The sequence below is a fragment of the Monodelphis domestica genome, chromosome 4, assembly GCF_027887165.1.
Source record: "Monodelphis domestica isolate mMonDom1 chromosome 4, mMonDom1.pri, whole genome shotgun sequence".
NCBI classification, from domain to species: domain Eukaryota; kingdom Metazoa; phylum Chordata; class Mammalia; order Didelphimorphia; family Didelphidae; genus Monodelphis; species Monodelphis domestica.
The window spans coordinates 401,568,812-401,585,900 of NC_077230.1; the positions used below are offsets into that span (position 1 = coordinate 401,568,812).

The 17,089-nt window shown below is 46.5% G+C and overlaps 1 protein-coding gene across 1 annotated transcript in view; it reads left to right on the forward strand.

The window, feature by feature from the left end:
* The window catches only part of GPR157 (G protein-coupled receptor 157), a 39,439-nt gene that overhangs the window by 9,592 nt on the left and 12,758 nt on the right, over positions 1-17,089 (forward strand). The window contains exon 2 of the mRNA XM_056795827.1: positions 13,147-13,360. Coding sequence (XP_056651805.1) covers positions 13,147-13,360 — 214 coding nt within the window. The remainder of the gene's footprint in view (positions 1-13,146; positions 13,361-17,089) is intronic.

Sequence of the window (17,089 nt, forward strand, 5' to 3'; positions counted from 1 at the left end):
ATTCCTACTCTGCCTTCTTGGTTGCTAGAAGTGGTTTGCTATTTTCTTTTCCAGCCCATTTGACAGATGAGGAAACTAAGGCAAACAGGCTTAAATGACTTGTCCAAGGACACACAGCTAGGAAGTATCTGAGGACTGATTTAAATTCAGGTCTTCCTGACTCTAGGTCCAGCACTCTATCCATTGTGCCACCTTGCTGCCTGGCTTTCTAGGTCAACCCATTTTAGAGAGAAGGAAGATGGAGGCACATAGTGATTAAGAGACTTGCTTTTAAGTCATTCAAATAGTAGTTAGTAACAGGGGCCCCTGATGCCAAAGCCAATTCTCTACCCACCATGCCTTGCTGACTCTCATCATTGTCATTAGTCCGGCACCTTATTATTACTTCTTCTTATAGCCATGTAGGTTGGAGTGCTAGGCGCTGAATGTAGAAAGAAGAGGGTAGGCTGGCCTCAGCCTTCCAGGAGTTTACATTTTACTGACGTGACTCAGTTTCTAGTCTAGTCATTCACCTCCAGCTTCTTCTGAGAGCTGTCCTCAAGGAAGTTCTATTCTCCTGGGCCCTAGAAAAGTGCCTTCTTTCCTCCTGCACTTCTTGCTTTTGATGCCTTTGGGAAGAGCCAATAAAAGTGTCTGACTCAGCAGGTAGAGAAGGGGGAGCTGTGAGCCAGGGATGTCACCAAGGGCACCATTAAATCCATTCTAGTCATTTTGAGATTAAAGTATCCAAAGAGCTTAATGGCAGGAGATTTGTTTCCAACTCTCTGGCCAATCCAACTTTGCCATCAGAACAAAGGAAAGGTCCCCGGGTTCAAGGACTGTCCATGTGTCTTCTCAGCAGGAACTCTCAAGGAATTTGCCCTGCTTAGGGGAATGTGTCTAAAGATAAAAAGAAAGGAGGGGAGAGAATCCACTGCTGGATTCCCCTTTTCTGGACTGTGAGAGATAAGTGTCTCATTCAGCTTGTGGGTCCCATCTGACTGGGCATGCACACACACACACCCATTTCACAGATCTACACACTGAGTGACCTCTACTCTCCACCAAGCTTAGTTGGGAAAATTGTGCCTTCAGCTCTTTCTCAACCCCTGGTACCAAGATGGCTTTGTCTATCTTGAGAAACAGAACAAAGGAATTAAGGGAAAAGCGGCTCGACGGGTTCCCTTCTTTATTGATGGAGATCTAGTCGGTTGGGTGCTAAAGGCTGCCCTCCAGATCTTTTTGAAAATAATCCTAATATGGGAGTGCTTGGGCTTGGGTCAGCCTGAGACATTTGGCTTTTATATGTGACCGACAGCATCCTAGGAGTTGCCCAAAGCTGTGTGCCAAAAGCTGGATCATCTTCAAGGGACCAATTAACGTTAGGCAGGTCTGTCTGTGTTTAAGGTCAGGAAAGGAGGTGGGGAGTCACATGAGCAAGAGTGAGGACTAGCAGGTGGACATAGAAGGCTTCCCTCAGACTTCCATCATGGTGCACAGCTACTCTGTGAAGAAGAATTCCTGGGAGAAGATGGAGAAGAATCCAACAGGGAAAGGGGGAAGCTGGGCGGCTCAGTGGATAGAGAGCCAGGCTTAGAGATGAAAGATCCTAAGTTCAAAGCTAGGCTCAGAAACTTCCTAGCCATGTGACCCCCATTTCCTACCTCCTACCACTCTTCTTTTGGGGAGTAGGGACAGGAATGATAGATCCTTGAGGGCAGGGTTTGTATCTGACTTCTTTTTATCCCCCCAAGTGCTTATCACAGAGCCTGGCATTCAGCAGGTGCTTAATAAATGTTTTTAATTGAATTAAATTGACAATATCTAAAGGGCTTTTACGTAAAAGACTTTTTCTGCTTGGTTTAGGAAGCCCCAAATGGGAACAAGAGTCCTCCCACTCTTCTGCCTTGGAACCAATACACAGCATTGGTACCAAGATGGAAGGGGAGGGTTTAAAAAAGAAAAGAAAGAAGAGTCGCCTCTCTCTGGGCAGTGGATTGGATCCTGGAGTCCCCTCACTGATGACATCCCACTTCCTTTGCGTGTTCTCATCTCTCTCCCAGCAGCATCTGCCCTCAGGTGTCTCTGTGTGCCTATGGCTCAGAGACCTGGCGATGCTAATTAGCCATGGCCCACTGGAGGGAGTGCAGAGCCCAGCATGGATATGTGCCTCAGTTGGGGCTCTTTCCCTGGAATCAGCTCCCCCCAGGCCTAAGTTGAGTTAGTGAGCAGGGGGGGAATTCTCGCCAGCAAAAGGTGAGTTAACATTTTTTTAAAGCAAATATTAGAACATACAAAAACATGCCCCCCCTCCGGTGCCCCCAAAATAAATCGTTCCTCTGTTTGAACTGTTTGACGGGGAGCAAAGTTCAGGAGAGAAGGCTTTTCAGCTGATGTCTGGAATTCAGCCCTGGTCTTTGCCATTTACTGATGGTGTTGCAAGGGACCAACTGGGACTAGTGTTGAGGTTTTTTTCAGTGTTGATCTAGAATTGAGTTCATGGCTCCCTGTCTCTGTCCTAGTGGGTTTTGTCCTTCTTGATGGCTTCTTTTTTTTTTAAACCCTCACCTTCCATCATGGAATCAATATTGCATATTGGTTCCAAGGCAGAAGAGTGGTAAGGGCTAGGCAATAGGGGTTAAGTGACTTGCCCAGGGTCACACAGCCGGGAAGTATCTGAGGCCAGATTTGAACCTAGGACCTCCCTTCTCTAAATCCACTGAGCCACCCAGCTTCTTCTCTTCTTGAGGGCTTCTGAAATTCCTACCACTCTGAGGTTCTCTGATTCTGAGCAATTTGGCTATTAAACCAGCATTTAATAAAAGCCACAAACTCATTGGTGCCTTTGATCATTAATATCATTGTCATTTTTTTAACCCTTACCTTCCATCTTAGAATCAATACTGTGTATTGTTCCCAAGGCAGAAGAGAGATAAGGACTAGGCAATGGGGGTTAAGTGACTTACCCAGGGTCACACAGCTAGGAAGTGTCTGAGGTCACATTTGAACCCAGGACCTCCTATCTCTAGGCTTAGCTCTCGACCCACTTAGCCATCCAGCTGCCCCCATCATTGTCATTTCTAAATATTTCCTTTGCCCCTAGTGGAATCCTCTTTTGTATCAAAGAAAAACAATTAAGGAAAAATAAACATCACATTGACTTCATTGCATGCTGAATTCTGCTTCACCCTTCTATTGAGGGCTCCTCTGGGGCCATTTTGGTTTAGAGTCACTCTAAGTCTAGCTGCCTTTTTGTGATCTATTCATTTCCACTGTGTGCCTTGTTCCCTTGGTTCTGGTCACTCCGCTTTTCATCTGTTCTCACAAGTCTTTGCATGCTTCTCTGATCTCCAATTCCTTTCTTCTTGTGTAGTAATTATAGCCAGTTTTTATCCAGCCATCACTTTGTTTTCCAGGTCTTGACAGCCGTGTTCTTTAAGATGAGGATGGGACCAATGAAAAGCCAGACTAAGATCGTGGGACTTCAACTATCACTAAGCCAAGCTGGGCCATTTTTGTTTAGTTGTTTTTCAATCTTGTCTGACTCTCATGACCCCACTTGGGATTTTCTTGGCAGAAATAGTGGAGTGGTTTGCCATTTCCTTCTCCAGCTCATTTGACAGATGAGGAAACTGAGGCAAACAGGGTTAAGTGACTTGTCCAGGGTCACACAGCTGGTGTCTGAGGCTGGATTTGAACTCAACAAGAGGAGCCTTCCAGATTTCAGGTCTGGCACTCTATCTGCTGTGCCACCTACCTGGTCATTTTACAGATAAAGAAATTGAGACCCAGTCAGGTAGTCACAAGCAATTTGGGCGTCATGAGAAAAGCACTGGGTTTGAATCCTCAGTTTTACTAGCTATGTGACCACAGACTAGACAGATTTAAAGCTGGAAGGGACCTTAGAATCATCTAGTCTAGGGCAGCTAGGTGGCTCTGTGGATAGAGTGCCAAGCCTGGGATTGAGATGACCTGGGTTCAAATCTAGCCACAGATCATTTCTAGCTGTGTAACTCACTTATTCCCAACTGCCTGTCTTTTGCCACTCTTCTGTCTTAGAATTGATACTGAAGCAGGAGGTAAAGATTTAGGAAGAAAAAAAAAAGAATCATCTAGTTCAACTCTCCTCCTTTTACAGATAAGGGAACCGAGACCTTAGAGAAATGACTTACTTAAGGTCACTCAGCTAATAAGTGGCAGAGCTAAAATATGAATGAAGTCAACTTTTATGACTCCAAGATGGGCATGTTGTCTGCTGCTCTGTCCTTTGTGCATCTCTGATCCTCCGTCTTGGTCCAGTCTGGGTAGGACAGTGGGAGGAGAAGCCTAAGCCTTGAAACAAAAGTACCAACCCAACCAGTAAGTCCGGTTCCACCAGTCCATCTCCCTGATGCTCTGATCTGACAGGTCTCTAATTCACTCATCCACTCCCCAGCCCATCTCTAAAGAGGGAGAGTCATTGTGAGAAACATCCTTGTTCTCCCAGAAATCCCTGGGAAGGTGAGTTGCTAAAATGAAGGTGATGCTTTAAGGGAAGCCTCCTCTAAGGCTTCCTGCCAGCAGCACTCTTGATGGCAGCAGCAGCTCCAGACATAGAAGGATGTTGGGCTGGGAGCTCCGGCCACCTCTGTAACTTGGTGTCATTAGCATCCCTGTTTGAGAAAACCCAGCATCAGGGAGATAAGTGTCAGTGGTGGGATTTGAACCTAGGTCTTCTAGACTCTCAGTCCCCCAGTGCCTCCCTTATCAATGGGAGTTCTCATGGAGAGGCAGCCCTCTGCAACAGAAAGAGCTCCAGACTGGGAGTTTAAAGGTCTAGGTTTGAATGCAGACTACCCCATAGAAGCCATGTGACTTGGCCAAGTTACTACCATTTTGTACGCCTCAGTCTCTTCATCAGTAAAATGGGGATAAAATAGACCCTAATGTCATGATTTTTTTGGTGATCGTGTTAAAGTTTCCCAGGTACCTCAGGGGATTTTGTCTTTCCTTCATTTCACGATGGGGCAAGAGGATAGGAAGAAAGGTCCACCCAGTGTGCTGGGGACTTTCCTTTCTATCCAGCTCTTCTCTGTTTCTACTTCATGTTTCACTTGGAAGTTTCTTTTTCACTCATTCATTAGTGAAGTATGATTGGAAGGGACTTCAGAGTTCATCTCCTTTATTTTACAAATTGAGGCCCAGGGAGAGGAAATTACTTATAGCATCAAAGAGCTAGATCTGGGAGGGATCTTAACGGTCATCTGTTCCAACCCTCTCATTTTACAAATGGGGAAACTGAGTCCAGAAGAAATTAATTGACTTACATAATTGGACCTGAAGGGGGCCTCAGAAGTCAACTAGTTCAACCCTCTCATTTTATCTTATTTTCTTTATTTATTTTTAAACCCTTAAAACATCTTAGAATCAATACTATGTATTGGTTCCAAGGCAGAAGAGTGGTAAGAGCTGGCCAATACAAGTTAAATGATTTGCCCAGAATCACACAGCTAGGCAGTATCTGAGGCCACATTTGAACGCAGGACCTTCCATCTCTGGGGCTGGCTGTCAATTCACTGAGCCCTCTATTGGTTCCCATTATTGTTATTTTAAAAATCCTTATCTTGCATCAATTCTAAGACAGAAGAGCAGTAAGAGCTAGGCATATGGGGTTAAGTGACTTGCCCAGGGTCACATAGCTAGGAAGTATCTGAGGCCACATTTGAACGCAGGATCTTCCATCTCTGGGGCTGGCTGTCAATTCACTGAGCCCTCTATTGGTTCCCATTATTGCTATTTTTTAAGTCCTTATCTTGCATCACTTCTAAGACAGAAGAGCAGTAAGAGCTAGGCATATGGGGTCAAGTGACTTGCCCAGGATCACACAACTAGGAGGTGTCTGAAGCCAAATTTGAACCCAGGACCTCCTGACTCTAGGTCTGGCTCTCAATCCTCTGATCCACCCAGCTTTCCCCTATGCCTCTCATTTGACAGAGGATGTTGGGACCCAGGGGAATGGAGTGACTCACCCAACAGCACACAGGTAATAATGGCATTACTCCAATGACATTCCTTACTTGCACTCGCCTTTGTAAATGTTCATAATGTGTTGTGGCTTGCACACGCCCACCACACACCTCTCTGTTGCCCTTTGGGTGTTCCTGAGGTCTTAATTCTGGTGCCATGGCTAGGTTCCTTGACTCCCAGCCTAGACAACCAGGAAGAATATTGGTGACTAAAACCATGAGCCTTTGCTTCAGGAACAGTCATTGAAAGAATTGTGGATGGTTTTCCCAAGGCAGTGTAGCTCACGGTCATCCCTCCTGCTCCTTTCTGGGCCCAGCTCAGTGTCCTTTTGGGGGGCAGAGAGTCAGACAGGCTCTGTGCTTACCTGTCTGCCCTCGGGCTCCTGCTGCTATGGTTGGGGGTTCCTGCTCGGGCATGCTGGGAGAGGAGGGGAGTGAGTCTTGGGCAGCTTGAGAAAAAGGGAGCTGGGAGTTCAGAGGATCTTAGATCCAGGTAAAAAGAACCTCAGAGGAAAACCGAGGCCCCCCAGTAAAATGCCTTGCCCACGGCCACACGCTTAGTAAAAGACAGAAGTGGACCTCGATACTTCTCTGCCCTCTGGGAGCTGGAGAATGGAGGCCTTGTGCCACCTGGGACCAGCTGCTCTCACTGACTATGCCAGCCCTCACATTCTCTCGGGGTGGTGTAGCCACTCCAACCTCTGCCTTTTCTCTTCAAGAGGCGTTCCACATGGGCCTCCATGCAGCTCTCCAAGCTGCCTGACCCCCAGAATTCTCTGCTTCTAAAATCTCTGGTTTCCTTCAGGGTTAAAGAGACCTTTCTTGATTCCCCTAAGACAGTGGCTGCCCCTGAAATTGGCTTTTCTTGTCTGTATTTCTTATTTCTTTATCTCTGTTCAAACCTTTTTCACTGGACTGCTACACCTAGCAGAGGGCAGCTAGGTGGCCCAGTGGGTAGAGCGCCAGGCCTGGCATCAGGAAGACTTGAGTTCAAACCCAGTCTCAGACCATGGCTAGCTGATTGACCTTCAGACTGTCAAATGAGCTGGAGAAGGAAATGGCAAACCACTCCAGGATCTTTGCTAAGAAAACCCCAGAGGGGATCACCAAGAGTCAGACATGGCTGAACAACAAGCCCTGGCATATGGCTGGAACTTAATAAATGCTCCTTGACTGCTGTTGTTCCCCCCACCCTCGCTCTTGGTGGAATTTAAGCTACTTGAGGGCAGGACTATTTTTTTTTCTCTAAGCCCATTTTCCCAATCTCTAAAATGGACATAATAGCGCAAGACTGTTGTGTGCTTCAGTTGAGATCGTGGGAATAAAATGCTTTGCAAACCTTAAAGCCTCACATAAATGTTAACTATCATCACAATGATGGATTTTGTCTTTGTAGCCCCAGAACTACAGGAGGTGATTAGTGATTGTGTAATTCTTTGGCCACTTGTTGGAGATGTAGACAGAAGAAAGAAAAAAAAGGAGGGAGGGAAGGAAGGAAGGAAGGAAGGAAGGAAGGAAGGAAGGAAGGAAGGAAGGAAGGAAGGAAGGAAGGAAGGAAGGAAGGAAGGAAGGAAGGAAGGGAGGGAGGGAGGGAGGGAGGGAGGGAAGGAAGGAAGGAGGAAGGAAGGAAGGAAGGAAGGAGGGAAGGAAGGAAGGAAGGAAGGAAGGAAGGAAGGAAGGAAGGAAGGAAGGAAGGAAGGAAGGAAGGAAGGAAGGAAGGAAGGAAGGAAGGAGGGAAGGAGGGAAGGAAGGAAAGGAGGAAGGAGGGAAGGAGGGAAGGAAGGAAGGAAGGAAGGGAGGAAGGAAGGAGGGAAAGGAGGAAGGAAGGAAAGGAGGGAGGAAGGAAGGAAGGAAGGAAGGAAGGAAGGAAGGAAGGAAGGAAGGAAGGAAGGAGGGAGGGAAGGAGGGAAGGAAGGAAAGGAGGAAGGAAGGAAGGAGGGAAGGAGGGAAGGAAGGAAAGGAGGAAGGAAGGAAGGAGGGAAGGAGGGAAGGAAGGAAAGGAGGAAGGAAGGAAGGAGGGAAGGAGGGAAAGGAGGAAGGAAGGAAAGGAGGGAGGGAGGAAGGAAGGAAGGAGGGAAGGAGGGAAAGGAGGAAGGAAGGAAAGGAGGGAGGAAGGAAGGAAGGAAGGGAGGAAGGAAGGAAAGGAGGGAGGAAGGAAGGAAGGAAGGAAGGAAGGAAGGAAGGAAGGAAGGAAGGAAGGAAGGAAGGAAGGAAGGAAGGAAAGGAGGGAGGGAGGAAGGAAGGAAGGAAGGAGGGAGACAGACAGAGAGAAAGAGAGAATGAAAGAAAGAAGGGAAGAAGGATTTAGTAAGCACCTCCAATATACCAGGCACTGTGCTAAGTGCTTTACAAATATCTCATTTGATTCTCATAAGAACCCTGGGAGGTAGATGCTATTATTATCCCCATTTTACAAATCAGGAAGACTCAGTGATTAAATGACTTGCCAGGGGTCACAGAGCTGGTAATTATCAGAGTCCTCATTTGACCCCATCTCTCCCTCCTTCCCTCTAAGATGACCTTCCTCTTACCTCGTATAATTCTTTTATATCTATAGTTGGGCACCTGTTATCTCTCTTATTAGAATGTGAGCTCCTTGAGGGCAAGGCTTGTGTTTTTCCTTTCTTTGTAGCACTCCTGACTTAGCACAGTGCCTGGCCCATTAACTGCCTAGTCATTGTTTGTTGACTGACTCCTAGATCTAGCACCTGTGCTGCTCTGCTCAGCTAGGCTGCCTCCACCCACCCCTCTCTGCCCCCTTCTTTTTCCTGCAACTGCATTTTTCACAGAATCCTTAGAAAACTGGCTGCTTCTGACTGTCAAGCACGTCTCTGTAACCTCCTCCCATGGGGAGAATTACTCCCCCATTTCTCCCACATCCTGTCCCTCTTTCCCTCCAAGGGAACAATGAAGGTTCATTGTTCCCAGGGCTGAAATCTGCAAACCGAGAGCAGCTCGCCTTGTGATTAGCTCTGTCTAAAGTTGCCAACTACTGGCGGCTTCCCTGCTGTGGCCTTCCCCAGCCCCGCTCCCACCAGACTTTTGTAAATGTGGCCCTTTGTGCAAGTTATTTGTGTCAGAATATGCTGCATGTTTTCTGAGATGCCCATGGCGCGCTGGCACTGCAGCCGGCCTTGGAGCCCACTGAATGAAGATGGTTGCCCTTTCCATCTGTCTGATAGTGACGGACAGTCCTAGAAATGGTGACAGAGATGACTGATACCCCAAAGTGTAAAGGAGGGGTTTCTAAGATTTCCTGGGTATTTGGACCTAGATGGGGAAAAACTACATCTTTATTTCAATAGAATTCTGTTCCTTTGTAATCTTAGGTGTTTTAGTTTATGCACTTCAAAACATTATTCTGAGAAAGAGTCCATAGGCTTTACCAGACTGCCCAAGGGGGTCTAAGACACAACAAAGGTAAGAACCTCAGATCTGAAGAGAGTGGGTCTGAAGTCAGAAAGCCCTGAGTTCAAATCCTGTCTTTGGACCCTGGGCAAGTCACTTAATCCCTGTCTACCTCAGTTTTATCAACTTTAAAATGGGGATAATAATAGCACCTATCTCACAAGGTTATTGTGAGGATCAAATGCAATAAAATATTTATGCCTTTGCTTGGCACGTGGTAGGCAGCACATAAACATTGGTTATTATTATTATCATTATTGGTGCCTTCAGCAACTTACTTCAGGGGCTTAATTGTGCTCAGGAAGTTTGGCTCTGGGAGAATTAGAGAATTTGAAGCTTTAGATTCATTGCGCAGGGATACCATGTCACTTTTCCTCATAGTTCCTTCCACCCAGATACCTGGTTTAAAATTCTAAAATGATAATGATAATAATAATTTCTATGTAGTGCTTTAAGGTGTACAAAGCATTTTCCATCTGTTATTTCATCGACCTCATGACAGCCAGACTTATAAAATCAGGTCCTATTATTATCCCCACTTGACAGATGAGCAAACTGAGGCAGAGAGAGTTAAGTGACTTGCCCAGGGTCACACCGCTAGTAAACATCTGAGGTCAAATTTGAATTTATACTTTCCTGACTCCAGCCAGGTTCAGCTCTGTCTGCTGCTCCAAATCCTTCCTAGGTAGCAGAGAAGTGTTCATTAAATTGGGCGGGTAGGTGGAGCAAGGCTGGGAGTCAGGAAGACTCCTCTTTCTGAGTTCAAATCTGGCCTCTAGCTGTGTGACCCTGGGCAAGTCACTTAATTCTATTTGCCTCAGTTTCCTCATCTGTCAAATGAGCTGGAGAAGGAAATAGCAAATCACTCCAGAATCTTTGCCAGAAAAACTCAAAATGGAATCACAAAGAGTCAGACACGACTAAAGTAAAGGAACAATAACATTGAGAACCTGCTGCATGCTTAATGCTGGCTAAGGGCAAGGGCTGCAAAGACAAAAAGGACATATTTCCATCCCTTAATGAGACTGTTTTCTCCTGGTGAAACAAGACCTGTACCCAGAGAAATAGAAAAGTAATCAGCTGAGAAGGTGTGAGTGTGGAACAAAAGAACGGGAGCTGGATTTGGATTCAGAGGACCATCATCAGGGTAACCTCAGGCAACGCCCTTAACCTCTCTGGGCCTCAGTTTCTTCATCTGTCAAATGCACTAGGAGCCCTCCACAGCCCTAAACAGTTCTAGATCTAGTCTGTGAGCCTAAGCTTTATCCTCCCTTAGCCTTAGTTTCTTCATCTATAAAATGAAGAGATTTTTCAATATATAACAAGGAAAAAGATCAACTAACTGAAAAACCAGATGGCTTCAAAGGTCCTGCTTAGCTCTAAACCTGTGATCTTCTGAGTCAAGTCAGGAAACATTTATTAAAGGCTTGCCATGTGCTAGGTAGGCCCTGTGCTAAGAGCTAGGGATACCCCCAAATGGCAACAACCAGGCCCTGCTGTTAGAGAAACTAATTTCAAGAGGAAAATATCACTTATACCTGGAGGAATAAAGAAAGGAATTGTGTAGGAGGTGGTGTCTAGACTCGTAAGGATCCTGAAGGAGGGAGGGGGAAGGGAGAGAGAGCAACAGGGAAGAAGGGAAAGAGACAGAAAGGGGGAGAGAAATAGAGAGAAAGAAAAGAGAAAAGGGGAGGGAATGAGAAAGAGAAAAAAGAAATAGAGAAGAGGAAAAGTAGGGAGAAAGATTGAGAAGGACAGAGAGAAAGGGAGAGAAATCGAAAGAAAAGAGAGAAATATAGAATGGGAAGGAGGGAGAGAGGGAGGAAAGAAAAAAAGGAGAGAAATGTAGGAGAAAGAAAAAGAAAAAAGGAGAGAGGGAGAAGAGAAAATAGAGGAGAAACAGAGGCAGAGAGAGGGAAAGGGAGAGAGAATAGCAGGGAGGGAGGGAGAGAGAGACTGAGGCAGAGAGGGAAGGGGAGAAAGAGAGAAGAAGGAGAAAAAGGAGGAGAAGAGGAAGAAGAAGAAGAGGAAGAAGGAGAAGGAGAAGAAGGAGGAGGTGAAGGAGAAGGAGAAGAAGAAGAAGAGAAGGAGAAGAAGAAAAAGAAGAGAAGAGAAGAAGAACAAGAGGAAGAAGGAGAAGAAGAGAAGAACAAGAGGAAGAAGAGAAGAAGAAGAGGAAGAAGAGAAGAACAAGAGGAAGAAGAGGAAGAACAAGATGAAGGGGGAAAAGAAGGAGAAGAAGGAGAAGGAGAAGGAGAAGGAGAAGGAGAAGGAAAAGGAGAAGAAAAAGCAGCAGCAGCAGCAGCAACAACAACACCACTTCTCAGCCCTTTGCTGGACTTGGAATCGGTGGACCTCTGGGCAGGCCCTTGCTCTGGCCCTTTGCAGTCTGTATGACCTCAGCCAAGGCACTCATACTGTCCGGTGGGTCTTGGTTGTCCAATCTGTGCAATAAAGCGTTTCCTAAATGGCCTCTTGTGACCCTTTCAGACTCACGTGCCCAAGGCAGAGTTCATTCCATTTAATGAAATAAATTTTTAAAAAGAGAGAGAATAGAAAACGGCTCATTGGCTCCCTCCTCTCCTCCCAGCCTCCCAGAGTCCCGAGCCTGAAAACTCAGCATCAGCCTCAGTTCTCCATTGTGCTCGGCCCCCTGGCCAATCTACTCCCAAGTCTGGCAGCTTCCACAAGGAGCATCATGTCTTGTAAATGGCCCACTTCTTGTCACAAGGACTGATGACAGCCTGGGCACATGCAGGCCCCCCCTCCTCACACCTGGACCACTGAAATCACCCGCTGCTTGGTCTTCCTGACTCAGGTTTCTTCCTGCTCTTGTCCAATCTCCACCCAGCCACCAAGGTGACTTTCCTAAGGAATTGTTCAGTCATTTTTCAATCACTCTTGGTGACCCCTTTTGGGGTTTTCTTGGCACAGATACTGGAGTGGTTTTCCATTTTCCTTCTCCTGCTCGTTTGACAGATGAGGAAACTGAGGCCAACTGGGTCTAGTGACTTGCCCAGGGTCACACCACTAGGAAGTGTCTGAAGCTAGATTTGAAGTCCCTGCCTCCTGGCATTCTATCCATAGCACCATCTAGCTGCCCTTTCCCAAGGAGCAGGACTGACCATGGTTCCCTCTCCTCAATAAGAGGCTCCCCATTACTTCCAGGACCAAATGGAAATTCCATTTGGCATTTAAGATGCTTTACTGCCTAAGGTTTCCTTTACCTGCTCTGAATTTCCTGTGCTTATAGCTTATATGTTATGTACCTGGTTATAGACATATTTCCACACACGTATGTATACACACATACATGTACATATGTGTATATGCATACCTGCCCCCCATACACATATTTGCTATTCTATATTATAGCTGCCCCTCGAGGGCAGGGACTGGGCTTGCTTTTCTTTGTCTCCCAGCATTTAGCCCAGGACCATTACTGAATGGATGCTTGGTGACTGGTTGGGTGGTTTTAATTGTTGTTTCTTTTTCAAACCTTAACCTTCTGTCCATGTGTCTATTCAAAGACAGAAGAGTGGGAAGGACTAGGCAAAGAGGGTTAAGTGACTTACCCAGGGTCACACAGCTGGGAAGTGCCTGAGGCTAGATTTGAACTCAGGACTTGAATCCCGTCTCTAGACTGGCTCTCTATCCACTATGCTACCCAGCTGCTCCTGCCTGACTTTAAGCCCCAGGGCGATGCCCCCCCCCCAGTCTCTCATTGGTGCCTTCCTTGTGTTTTTCTCTGAAGCTGGGGTGTTCCACTAGCGATCACTGTGGCTGCCGTTGCCCTGAAGAAGATCGGCTACGATGCCTCTGACGTGTCTGTGGGCTGGTGCTGGATCAACATTGAGGCAGAGGACAGGCTGCTGTGGATGCTGCTGGCGGGGAAGTTCTGGGAGCTGCTGGCCTACCTGGTGCTTCCCCTGCTCTACATTCTCATCCGGAAGCACATCTGCAGGGCGGTAAGTCCCTACCCGGGCCCTGGGTGGTGACCTGGGGCCAGCGTGCACACCCACTTGGGCTCTCAGGGAAGTGGGGCATCAGCTGTGGAAAGGGAACCCCCCAGGTTGGGGGTCTGGTCTTGGTTGAATGGGAGGAGAGATGGTTATAGTTGGATCAGCAGTGGCCAGGCTCCCACTGAGATGTCATGGAATGGCAGCTGAAATTAATGAACAAACAAGCCATTATTAAGCACTTACTGTTTGTGTGTGTTTTGAAGTTTTTTTTTTCCTTTGTCTCTAGCACTTAGCACAGTGCCTGGCATACAGTAAGTGCTTAATAAATGCATTTCTTAAACATCTACTGTTTTTGCCTCTCCTTTGTCTCTGGCACTTAACACAGTGCCTGGCATACAGTAAGTGCTTAATAAATGCATTTCTTAAACATCTACTGTTTTTGCCTCTTCTTTGCCTCTTCAGCACTTAGCACAGTGCCTAGCATACAGTAAGTGCTTAATAAATGCATTTCTTAAACATCTACTGTTTTTGCCTCTCCTTTGTCTCTGGCACTTAGCACAGTGTCTGGCAATGCATTTCTTAGCCACTTTCTGTCTCTGCTTTTTCTTCTCTCTAGGGATTAGCACAGAACGGCCAGTCATTTATAAATTCCTTTGCTTGCTGGCCCTTGTCTTGCGGTGGGGTGGGGGGCTACAATGGCACAAATTAAACAGCTCTCCGGGAGTTTCAATTCCGAAAGAGGAGACAATCTACACACAGGAGAGTATTAAAAATGTGCAATGAATAAATACAAGGGAATTTGAAAAGGAAGACACAAGCAATTGAGGATAGGGGCAGGGTAGGTCAGGAAAATGAAAAATCAGCATATATAAAGCACCGAGTGTATGTGAAGAGATGGAGAGGTATAAAGAAGGAAAAACTGCCTAGTCCCTGCTCAAAGAGCTTGCAGACTTCTGGGTCACGTTATAATAATGTGTCCAGCATTTTGTAAGTCTTATAGCGCTCTCTAAATGCTAGCTGTTGCTGTTGCTGTTGCTGTTGCTGTTGCTGTTGCTTTGATATGATGTATAGTACAGTGGACCATAAGGAACAGTGGAGAGAAGCAGACAAGTTGTCCCCAGATTCTTTTTTTTAACCTTAGAATTGATATGACAGGAGGCAGCTGGGTGGCTCAGTAGATTGAGAGCCAGGCCTAGAGACAGGAGGTCCTGGGTTCAAATCTGACCTCAGCTACTTCCTAGCTGTGTGACCCTGGGCAAGTCACTTGACCCCCCATTGCCTACCCCTGACCACTCTTCTGCCTTGGAACCAATACATAGTATTGATTCCAAGACAAGGTAAGGGTTAAAAAAAAAAGAATTGATATGACTGATCGATTCCAAGGCAGAGGAGTGGGAAGGACTAGGCTATTGGGGTTAAATGACTTGGCCAGGATCATACATCTAGGAAGTGTCTTGAGGTCAAATTTGAATGCAGGACCTCCTGGCTCTAGGACTGGCTCTCTGCTCAGCCCCTCATACCCAGAATTCTTAAGAGCCGTTTCATTTGTAGAGCCCAGGCAGATGGAAGATGGAGCATTGGTACTGAGGCTTGAAGGAAAAGGACTTCAGAAGCAGAGATGAGCCACGATTGTGCTCAGGGAAGATCTGTGTGACTGCAGAGTGATGGGAGATGGCAGGATGATGCCAGGCAGTTACTGGGAGTCTTATTTGATTGGAAAGCTATTAAGAGGAGTCATGGAAAATAAGACTGGAAACACAGGGGTAGAATCAGACTGTGGAAAGCTTTAAATGTCAAACTGAGGAGCCTGGTGGGTTAACCTTAGGCAGCTGGGAGCCATAGAAAGTTTGTGAGCTGGAGAAGAGCATGATGATGAATTAGGAAGATTTCTTTTGACAGCTGTTTGAAAGAAAGACTTGGAGAGACAAGAAGATTAGCTTGGAAGAAATGTAGGATGCTCTGCTCATTTGTGAAAAGGCAAATCCTTCCCAGGGTGCTGGTCCAACACTTCGTGAGAAATGGCAGATTTTTTAAAGCTATTCAGTGGCTAATCATGTTCCCTATAAGGTGTGTTGACTTTTTTTACAAGCCATTGTGTTTTTCCATATGCCCAGCTTGCCATTTGGACCCGGCTAAGCTCCACTGGGAAAGGGGGAGGCTAAGACTCTGGCCTGTGTCCCCACAAGTTTACACATTTTGAACGATGTTTTTCCAGGCTTGAAACCTCGTGAAACAGTTTTCAGTAAGAGGTCCAATGAATCTTAGTGATGGCTTTGGAGTTCAAAAACCAATGGGGCCCCAGACACTTCCTAGCTCTGTGACCCTGGACAAGTCATTTAACCTGGTTTGCCTCAGTTTCCTCATCTGTCAAATGAGCCGGAGAAGGAAATGGCAAACCACTCCTGTACCTTTGCCATGAAAACCCCAAAAGGGGGTCCCAGAGAGCTGGGAGGGACTGAGATGACTGAACAATAACAAAAATCAAACTCGGCTAGAAAGGGGGGCCACAGTCATCCCTGCCAGCCAGATATTGACTTAGAAAGCTACGTATTAACATGGTCTGACTTCCATTCCATATTTATTTATTTCCTGATTATATTTGAGGCTGGGTTGGGAGCTCTCAGCCCTGCTGCCACTGTGTGTGTTTCACAGCTCTCTTCTATGCCATTAAAATCAAGGGGTCCAGGCTATACCCCTTTATTAAAATGAGTCCTTTAAAGAAGGACAGAAGGGCAGCTAGCTGGCACAGTGAATAGAGCTGGTATCGGGAGGTCCTGGGTTCAAATTTGACCTCAGACACTTCCTAGCTGGGTGACCCTGGGCAAGTCACTTAGCCCCCATTTGCCTAGCCCTTGACCTTCTATCTTGGAGTTGTTACTAAGACAGAAAGTAAAGGTTCAAAGTTTGTATTGGGTCCTAAAGGGAAAGGGAAAGGGGCCACAGAGTGATAGAGTCAGACCTTCACCTTAGGAGGACCTGCCCTTTGTTAGACATGGCGTACCAAGAATGAGGATGGGGTCAGTTGGACCGTCTCTGCCCGGTCAGACCCCATCTGGTATATTGTACCCAGTCCCGGGACATTTCAGGAGGCGCTGATGGGCTAGAGTGGGAAGGGGCAAAACAGGAACATGATGAAGCTAAAACTAAACTGATGACCCACCTCACCTCTCTCGCCCTCAGTCTCCTCATCTGTAAGATGGAGCTAAGAATAACTGAAGTCTCTACCTTGCAGGGTGGCTGTCAGGCTCAAATGAGTTACTCATAGGGTTATGAGGTTAGTTTAGACCTAGAAGGGGATGGTCAAGCTGATTTTACAGATGAGGAAACTGAGGCACGCAATGCCCTTGCAGAATTTAAAATATTATGTAAACATCAGTTGTGAGGAGGAGAAGGGGGAGGAAGAAGTTCAGCTGAAGGAACATGGTCAGGCTGGAGAAGAGAAGTCTCAGGAAGAACATGTCTGTCATGTAGAAGAGGGATTCAGCTTGTTTGACCTGCTCCCAGGAAGCAGAAATAGCAGCAACAAGTGAAAATTACAGCAAACAGTTTCCATCCAACCCAGGAGAACATTCTTCTTTTTTTTTTTAACTCTCACCTTCTGTCTTGGAGTCAATACTGTGTATTGGCTCCAAGGCAGAAGACTGGTAAGGGCTGAGCAATGGGGGTCAAGTGACTTGTCCAGGGTCACACAGTCGGGAAGTGTCTGAGGCCAGATTTGAACCCAGGACCTCCCAT